The sequence below is a fragment of the Gigantopelta aegis genome, chromosome 13 (genome assembly GCF_016097555.1).
Source record: "Gigantopelta aegis isolate Gae_Host chromosome 13, Gae_host_genome, whole genome shotgun sequence".
Lineage (NCBI taxonomy): Eukaryota > Metazoa > Mollusca > Gastropoda > Neomphalida > Peltospiridae > Gigantopelta > Gigantopelta aegis.
Window position 1 is genome coordinate 29,441,269 of NC_054711.1, and position 10,225 is coordinate 29,451,493.

At 38.6% G+C, this 10,225-nt stretch overlaps 2 protein-coding genes across 2 annotated transcripts in view; one reads left to right on the forward strand and one right to left on the reverse strand.

Moving 5' to 3' along the window:
- LOC121387514 (syntaxin-17-like) overlaps positions 1–10,198 on the reverse strand; it is a 24,047-nt gene extending 13,849 nt beyond the window's left edge. The window contains exons 1-3 of the mRNA XM_041518656.1: positions 10,095–10,198; positions 901–1,076; positions 47–290 (exon numbers count right to left, since the gene is read on the reverse strand). Of these exons, the coding sequence (XP_041374590.1) occupies positions 47–290; positions 901–1,053 (397 nt within the window). The 5' untranslated portion in view covers positions 1,054–1,076; positions 10,095–10,198. The remainder of the gene's footprint in view (positions 1–46; positions 291–900; positions 1,077–10,094) is intronic.
- LOC121387251 lies at positions 8,120–8,965 on the forward strand. Its single transcript, XM_041518275.1, has 2 exons — positions 8,120–8,130; positions 8,393–8,965. The coding sequence occupies exon 2, from the start codon at positions 8,474–8,476 to the stop codon at positions 8,963–8,965; it is 492 nt and encodes a 163-aa protein (XP_041374209.1). The 5' UTR covers positions 8,120–8,130; positions 8,393–8,473.
- Positions 10,199–10,225: the final 27 nt, after the last annotated feature.

Consider the following 10,225-nt stretch of genomic DNA (forward strand, 5'->3'; position numbering starts at 1 on the left):
ACAATTATATCACAAGACACTAGGGAAGTATCCTCTATGCATGTACCTTGCTTTGATATCAGTAAGGAAGTTGGTGTTGACTCTGGCTCACTCTGTATGAATTCCTGAACAGCTTCCAGTGCCCTCACTTTCATGTCCTCCACCTTCTCATCAAACAGACGGAGGTCGTCATCGCACGTCTGCTTCCTCGCCTTCTCGATTTCACGAATATTGGCCTTAATTTGCTGTATCGTCCTCGACGCATTGATCTGTTCCTTGTTCAGGCCGACCCAATCTTCTATGGTTATGAACTGAAATGACAAGGGAAGGATTGTTGGTGTAGCCAGGGTATTAAATCAGGGAGGACATCCACATTGGTACAGGTAGGTGGGGGAGAGGGCATCAATATTGTCTATGAGTCTGTTAATTACTGCTTTTAATAGTATGGGGTGCAGGTGATGATGAGAACAAAAAGACCACCCCCTAGCAACGTCAGTGAAAGTTATGTTTGTTAACACCATACAGCCATTATTAGTTGTATAGATAATATAATAGTACACAGACACACATATATGGTACACAAACACACAAATAGAGACATAACAAATATGTACAGGTAAACCCAAAACAAAACAAACACACACAAACAAGTAGACAGACATACCACCACAAACATAAACAAAAAGACACAAACACATACAGACACACACAGACACCCACACACACACACACACACAGAAACACAAACACACACACAGAGACACAGACAAACACACACACAGAGAGAGACACACACACAGACACACACACATACTGACACACACACACACACAAGCACACATACACATATATATATACAGACACATACAGACAACCTCATGCACACACAAACACCCTGACACACACACACACACACGCTACCTTCTGCATGTTCATTCCATGTCGGTGTAGCCGATCTAGATCTATCTCCAACACTTTGATGAATTTTTTAATTGATGGCTCAAGACGTCTGATTGGATATTTATGCACCACATCGCTGGGACGCTCATTCTCTGAACGATCAAAGGAAGCCATTACTCTGTTGAATGAAACTTAATCTGAAAACGAGAAAATATTTTGAGCTTAACTAAATTCTTAAATATATGTAGTACTGCTGGTATAAAGTGCTCCTGCTGGCAGTAGCTGTCCTGGATAGAGGAGCCGGCAAAAGTCGACACATGTGCCCATGACAGGCGTGTGCTACAAAGCTTGTTCTGAATGTGCACGTTAAAACCTATGCCCTGATCTGACCTAAGTAGCTGTGGTAATTTCTCTGTTAGCTCCGCGGTCTACAGGCTGGTAGGTACTGGGTTCGGATCCCAGTCGAGGCATGGGATTTTTAATCCAGATACCGACTCCAAACCCTGAGTGAGTGCTCCGCAAGGCTCATTGGGTAGGTGTAACCCACTTGCACCGACCAGTGATCCATAACTGGTTCATCAAAGGCCATGGTTTGTGCTATCCTGCCTGTGGGAAGCGCAAATAAAAGATCGCTTGCTGCTAATCGGAAAGAGTAGCCCATGTAGTGGCGACAGCGGGTTTCCTCTCAAAATCTGTGTGGTGCTTAACCATGTCTGACGCCATATAACCGTAAATAAAATGTGTTGAGTGCGTCGTTAAATAAAACATTTCTTTCTTTCTTTCTGTTAAAACACTGGACTCGTATACTGAGGGTCTGTCGTTAGATGTTGATTTTTCTGTTACATTTAGAATCATCATAGGGACTGGGTGTGTTTTTAACAGAAAAGTACAATTTTTCTCTCTCAATATCTGTGTGGTCCTTAACCATATGTCCGATGACATATAACTCTGTAACTAAAATGTGTTGAGTGCGTCGTTAAATAAAACATTTCCTTCCTTCTATTTGCAGTGAGTTCAACTTTTTCAAGCACCAATTGTTTATGATGAAGGAAGGAAGGAAATGTTTTATTTAACGACACACTCAACACATTATATTTATGGTTATATGGCATCAGACATATAGTTAAGGACCACACAGATACATAGATAGAGGAAACCTGCTGTCGCCACTTCATGGGCTACTCTTTTCGATTAGTAGCAAGGGATCTTTTATATGCACCATCCCACAGACAGGATAGTACATACCACGACCTCTGTTACACCAGCTGTAGAGCACTCGCTGGAACGAGAAATAGCCCAATGGGTCCACTGACGGGGATTGATCCCAGACCGACTGCACATCAAGCGAGCACTTTACCACTGGACTACGTCCCATCCCTTGATGGTGTAAGGATTTGTGTCAAAAATGAATGACCGAAAATTGTTTTGTTTTTTAATGGAGATACATGCATAATTACACAAACGATGTAAACCTTTCTGGACATTTCTGGGCTACGTTCAGCCAGATCGAGTGGAAAAACATCTGCTAGACTGGTTTGTGCGATTCACGGTAAACCAAATGGCCACGTTGGGAACCAATCAAATAATTTGTGAACGTTGGCAAAAAACGTTTGCTGGATGAACCTGGGGCTGATATCTATACTGAGATCACCACAAGTTGTACAAAAATAAAAAACAAAAACATTAATAAAACAGTTCTTAAACTCAACACATGCATCATACAACAGAGCTCTTCATTACAGGTAGTACTAAACCAAATAACTTCCAGCTGGGTCAAAGTTCGAGGTGCACCCAACTTTTGATAGAGAAGTGAACACCACAAGTCTGTTACTATTGTCATCTATGGGATTTGATTTAGTAATATACACTCTATATGCCTGCCAGCTAAAGCAATAAAACATGTAAATAATTAATCAATGATTTTTAAAAAATGTATTAATGACATAATATAGTAATATATACACAGATCCCTCAACAATATTCAACATATTAACAACATACACAGGTAGTATGATACCTCGGTTTAAATTGAATGCCAGACACTTCACCCCCAAGCATGTTCACCCCAGTCAGTTCGTCCCGCCACATACTAGTTCACCCCCCCCCCCCAAAAATACATCAGTTCGCCCCCAACGCATTACCATTTGCACCCCCCCCCAAAAAAACCCACCTGTATGGTGTGGTGTCTTCACTAGGTATGGATTTCTCACTCTAGCCAGTGTACCATGGCTGGTATGTCAAAGGCTGTGGTATGTGCTATCCTGTCTGTGGGATGGTGCATATAAAAGATCCCTTGCTACTAATGGAACAAATGTAGCAGGTTTCATCTCTGTGACTGTGTCAAATTGACCATATGTTTGACATCCAATAGCCGATGATTAATAAATCAATGTGCTCTGGTGGTGTCGTTAAACAAAACAAACAAACAAAACAAACAAAATCACTAGGTATGGGGTCAACAACAGCCATATTGTTTAATGCCGCAATTGCTGTGACACGAGAGGCGCTATGAATGTGAAAATCCCTTTGATTTAGGCTGATCAAAATATCATGTATTTTATCATGGAAGCGTATTTACATGAGGTAGGGATGTATTCTGTGGCCCGACACTGTCCAAATTCCAGTACAAGGCCAATTACCCCAGTAGTAACACAAAACTTAATGTATATTAATATGTTAACTGTAATCACTATGTATGTTTTAGGTTATTATCGTCTTGATGCTTAATTACTAATTACAGGACAATCGGCTCATTTGTTAATACTGTATCAAAGAAAGGGCAATGAATACCACTTAGGCTACACAAATATATGTAAGAAGTGACGAATAAGAAGAGGCCACACCATCAAAGCATTCTTCGGTAGGGAACATTTTGTTCAGTATCTACGCAATTTTAAAACATTAAACAGTAGTTTTTACTAATCAACTGACAGTTGACTAGAAAAATTGCTAATCAAGATTTCGAAAACAAAATGTTCCCTGTTTGGTGTTAGCCAATATGATAATAGTACAGTATTACCATCAAATCCTCAGTGTACTATGGGAACAATCCCTGATTTTAATCAGAGGCTGTGCTCATGACGTATACAGTAAGCGTGTTTGAACCCTCAGGATATAAGCATGTTAATACCTACCAAACAATCAATACCAAACAAACAAAATCTGCAATCCTGATTTTAATCAGAGGCTGCACCCACATAACGTGTGTTTATGTCTACCTACCAACCAACCAACCAAGAAACACAAACCCATGTTCCCCATTCCCCTCTTATTATAAGAACAATTCCTGATTTTAATAAGAATGAGTGGAGGTGTGTCCTCACAGTAAAAGTATTTAAACCATGTGAATACCTTCTAAACAAATGTGTGCACCCAGCAAGAACAAAAACTAAAAAAAAACCTCATCTTTATTGGGAGAGGGAACCGACAACTTGTTGGGGCGAACTGACAAATAGTTGGGGGCAAACTGGTCTCACTGGGGGCGAACTGGTCTCACTGGTGGGAATCTGACACTGAGGACGAACTGGTCTCAATGGGGGCAAACTGACTGGGGGTGAACTGACACTGGGGCAAAATGTCTGGCACCCGTTTAAATTCAAATATAAATTGTCCACAACATGTTCAAAATCAAACACCAATTTGATAAAAATATTGATATCTTTCATACTGTCTAAAATCCTTTTTCCTATTTAAAGTGATATAATAAATCTCAATTTATCAAAAGGGGACCCTAAAAACAATGCCTAGATTATACATTGGATTTTAAACAGATCGGACATCAGATGTGTGTAAAATTTACCATTGGCTATGTTCAGCCCATTAAGCTTGTAGGCCTGTATCAAAAAAAGAAGAAGAAGAATTTAACTGCAGCAAACTGACACAGGATAGGGGTTAACTGACATTTTACTGGGGTACAAGTGACATTGCATTGGAGACAAAGTGACATTTTACTGGGGCACAAGTGACATATTGCACTGAAGACAAACTGACATTTTTATTTGGTGGCATTATCTAGAATTGAAAAAGTAGAGAAGGGACTTCTCCTTTCCCAGAAGTGAACATTTATTTGTACATTTTGTAATGTTTTGCCAGTTTCAGCGCTCAATCAGAAAAATTCCAAATTTTATACTCGATTCTAATCGTAATATTTTCATATAAAATACTACTTCCGGTAATAAAATTTAACAAAACAGTTGTATGTTTTATTAAAAATGTGATATTATTAAGTAGTTGATAAAATTAAAGTATTAATTAGTATTAGTAATGAATGTGGCCAAGGATTAACAACGCTTGACTGGTCAAAGCACGCAGTGCGACACACATTGCTTTGAGCAATTCTATCTAAAGAATGTCAACATTAGACTATGACATGTATTTAAGCTCTTCACAACAGAAACTGGCGTAAGTATTAACATTTGTTGATTGATTTTGATAATAAACTGAACAAGGTAAAACATTACAATGCGTGTGCATATAAATCATTTCCCCATAATAGGCCGATGCGGTCGGCAATCTTTCCAAAAACACTAATTCTGCCAGCAAGATTAGGGCCTGAGCTAAGTTTTCGTAGAATATATGTTATTCTGAAACTAACCTGTTGGAAATTGCTGCCATGTTTTAATATTATTTGTAACTGATTAAAATGTGCTGGGCTGTCATTAAGCAAAACTTCCCTTTATGTTTACCCGGAACTGAAAAACTATTTAAAAACATCACTTCAACACTTGGTGACGGTATCAGGTCGTTTCGCCCTTATTCCTGACCGTCCCGTGTCGTTTCGCCCTCATACCAGGTCATTTTGCCCTCTATACAGGGTCGTTTCGCCCTCATGTTTGTGAATGATGAATAAATTTGTTTACATGACTCTAGTTGCAAATCAGATATAGATTATCAATTTGTAACCCTTTATCAACCATAAACACCATTTATATGTATATGTTATTATGTGCAATATAACCCCTCCCCTCACGCCTGATGTATTTTATATTAATAAGTACAAAGACTAGCCTACACAATGATATTGTCGATAGGACATATTAGTTATAAAGTGCTTTGGTGTGGGGGTGCAAATGCTGATGAAATATTAAAAGGTGCATTTGCTTCCGTTTACATTTTAAAAATGCTTGTTGTATGCTATATATGGCATTGTTGTTGTCCTTGTTACTAAAATAATGCGTTTTTTGTTATTAAAATAATTGCGTATTTTGTTATTAAAATGTTTTAAAATAATGCGTGTTTTGTGCTTTTTTAAATATTATTACATTTTGTGTGTTTTTCTTCTAATTAGGTCCATTTGCTTCAGTTTACATTAAAAAAGTCATTAAAAAGATATGTTTAAAAAAATGTTTGTTGTATGCTATATATGACATTTTTGTTAAAATAATGCCTATTTTGTTATTAAAATGTTTTAAAATAAAGCGTGTTTTTTTTGTTTTTTAAAAATATTTTGTGAGAATATACTCGTTTTGGGTACAAACTAAGAGTTCCCCTTAGAAAATCACATACAGATGTAATCATTGAGCGAGTCTATTGTTTGTTTATTTAGCAGCTTGGAGAAACTGAGAGTACAAGAGAATCTTGCAGGGTATTATCTGCTTAATTAGCAGTTAAAAGAATCTGAAGGGATATTTACTCCTGGTACAATATAGCCTTGCAGGGGATTGTCTGCTTAATTAGCAGGTCAACCTTAGCATGAGTAGCCTATGTGATTACTAGAATTTGGGCCTCTTTGGGCCTTTTCTTGATCTCGAATAGAATCAGTATTAAATTTATTCAGATACATGATGCACTGGATTAAAAAAAGAAAATAAGTTTCAGTAGTACTAGTAACACATTGTGGCGGTGAAACAAATATTTTAATATATAACACAAATGCTTAGGTGACACCAGAAATGTAAAATGTATGTATATATCAAATAAACAGATGTTTTTAATTCTATTATTTAAAATCTTGTTTTTAATGCAACAATACTTTTAGAGAGAGAGAGAGAGAGAGAGAGAGAGAGAGAGAGAGAGAGAGAGAGAGAGAGAGAGAGAGAGAGAGAGAGAGAGAGAGAGAGAGAGAGAGAGAGAGAGAGAGAGTTACTGTACAAACATTTTTATGAACAGTAAAAATAAATTAAGAACACATTTGTTTCTTGTTTTATATTTTACACATTATATACATGTACTTAAAAATGGTTCATTGTGAACTATTCATAACAAAAACCCATTGTTTACAGATGACTGGTTGCAGTATACGGTAGTCTTGAACTGACCCTAACATATCGATGTCTGTTCTCATTACAGCCAGTTTAGGGCAAAATACATGCAGTTTTCTGCTGTCTGCCATTTTGGGTTTTTTATGGAATACTCTTCAAGAGGGGTGAAAGACTCTAAAATATTTAATATAAAATCAATGATCTCTAGTGGTATCTTTAAACAATCATATAATATTAATAATAATAAAATAATATGACGTCATAAAATCAGCAAAGTCGATACAGGCGACATGGTTATCATCTAGTATGTGGAATCCCATGCCATTGTATTCTTCAAGATTTCTGTCTGGACAAAATGTGGGTAAAATCTAACGAAAAATACATTTATTGTAGTTGTCCACATTTTGTTTCGGACCACCCCAATACGAATCCAGGATAAAACCCCACTGGAAAAAAAACCACCCAGACATAACCCCACTGGAAAAAACCCCACTCGGACATAACCCCATCAATAAATGAGAAAAATGGACAAAACCCCACTGTGACCATTTTACACATAAAACTGAAAAATATGAAATAAAGTTGAAATTTCTGTTTTGGAAGAATAAAATTATAAATAAAATTCACAAAATAGATTATGATAAAGAATAAAGTTTACATTTGTATTTTGATCAGTCAAGTGTTGCACTGATTGCATTGATCTCCATGACAAAGGATTATCTGAACTTTGTGATCAAGAGATTAAGGAGGCCAGGTTTTCTTCTAAGAGATCAAGGAAATCATGGATTTAGGGCTTCCCATTGTTGATTGGGTATGTCATAAATTCTGCATCAGATGGACCCCTTATAAGGTTGAAGAATACTACGTCAGTATTCATTTCCTGAGAACTGTAAATACAACTATGGAAGTTATCAAGAACAACAAGGGTGGTCTCAAGCTAATTCACGAAGGCTACTTGTATACTAAGAGGTAGGCCAGGAAGAATATTCGATGGGAGTGTTCCAGCAGAGCTGCATTTACTTGTAAAGGTGGTGTGACTTCAGACCTGGAGGTAATTATGTTATCATAACTAACTTGTATGTGTGTAGGTAGATAGATATTAATTTGACCACCTTTTCCCCAATACATGTTATATTTATGGTATGCACATGTATATGCTGTTTCTTTAAATTTAATATGCAACATTATTATTATTATTATTATTATTATTATTTTAGCATTGAAATGTATTCAAAATTAGTTACGGGCCGAGATTACCCAAGTCCAGGTAGATTTAAATTAAAGCCTGAATATTTGACTTTGTATCTTTCCAGATAAAGACCATCGTTAGTTTCACACAACATAGCCATGATCCACAGGATCAGTCTGTAGCAGTGGCAAAGCTGCGTTCAGCCATGAAGGAGCGTGCTGGCACATCACGTGGTACACTTACTCAGCTCCTAGTCGATTCCATCAGTGACACACCTGTAGATGTACGCGCAGAACTCGGTAAACCTGATCACATCAAACGTGCACTGCGTCGAGAACGGGCTAAACATATGCCCAAGAACCCCACTTCGCTCCGTGATCTCATGCTAGATGATGAATGGACCACTTCAAGTGATGGAGACAGATTTCTCATATATGACAACGGTGTGGATTCCTCTGATCGTATGTTAGTGTTCGGGACTGATGACGGATTACGTCACCTTGCCAGTTCTGAGTCATGGTTTATGGATGGAACATTCACTGTTGCTCCACTGTTGTTTACTCAGCTGTATGTGATTCGTGTTCCACTCGGTGAGTCAGCTGTGACGTGTGTGTATGCATTTCTACCAAACAAGCACCAATCCACATATGAGGAACTATTCATATCAATTCAGGATCGCTGCAGGCTGATCCTGTAACTGTCACCCTCGACTTTGAACAAGCTGTGATGAATGCAGTAATAACAACCTTTGGTCCACAAGTCAATGTTCATGGATGCTTCTACCATCTTACGCAGAGCACGTGGAGGAAAATACAGAGTCTCGGCCTTGTTCAACGCTATCGGGAAGAGAAGGATGTTAAGCTTTTCTGTGGTATGCTTGATGGACTGGCATTCCTACCAGTTAATGATGTACCAGAGGGGATGACCTATCTGCGTGACAACACCCCTGATGGGCTGGAACCCTTGCTCGTGTATTTTGACAGCACTTATGTGTCAGGATCTTATCGCCGTATTCAGCCTCCTCAACGATCAGATGGATCTGTACCTCCTCTTCGTATGCGCCGTATTCCCCCTGCGTACGCACCATCCATCTGGAATGTGCACACCATCACATTGAAAGGTGGATCCAGAACCAATAACATATGTGAGGGGTGGAACAATTCCTTTGCGAAACTAGTTGGACATGCCCACCCAACCATCTGGAGAGCCATAGACAGCATTCGGAAGGATCAAACCCAGGCTGCTACTGCACGACTTATGATGGATGAGCGTGGTGAACGACCTGCAAAACGGGTACGACACCACATAAAGAAGCTGCAGACGAAGCTCCATAACCTCTGCACTGACAGACGGGATGACATCAAGTCCATTTCGGAAGTTCTGAAAGGCATCGGCCACTGTGTGAGGTGGAAGTAGGCTAGATTACACTTGTTTCAATAAAAAATAAATACTGTATATACGATTTTGTTATATATTGAGATATATGAGTGGGGTTATGTCCGAGTGGGTTTTTTTCTGTGTGGGGTTATGTCCGAGTGGGGTTTTTTCCAGTGGGGTTTTTTCCGGGTGGGGTTTTGTCCGTTTACCCCCCAATACATAGGGGCGAAACGACTCATATGGAGGACGAAACGACTCATTCTAAGGGCGAAATGACTCGGGGCGAACGGGAATAAGGGCAAAACGACTCGGGGGCGAATAGGAATAAGGGCGAAACGACCCGGATTCCTTGGTGACGGCAACTTGAACTTGGTCAATCGTATACAACTTGTAACAAAGCACATAGATATCAAATATATATTAACGTAAAGTCCACAAATAATACACACAAACACTATCGTCTCGATGGTAAACTTGTTCTTGGACGAAAACTGCAGATTAACTGTGCGCAAAATAATATCTATTGTTTATAAAATGAAGCGAAAGTACTCTGGCAGCCATGTTTTGTTTCTTTTTATTA

Coding starts and splice junctions, on each gene's coding strand:
- LOC121387251 (XM_041518275.1), top strand. CDS start 8,474: ATGAAGGAGCGTGCTGGCACATCACGTGGTACACTTACTCAGCTCCTA.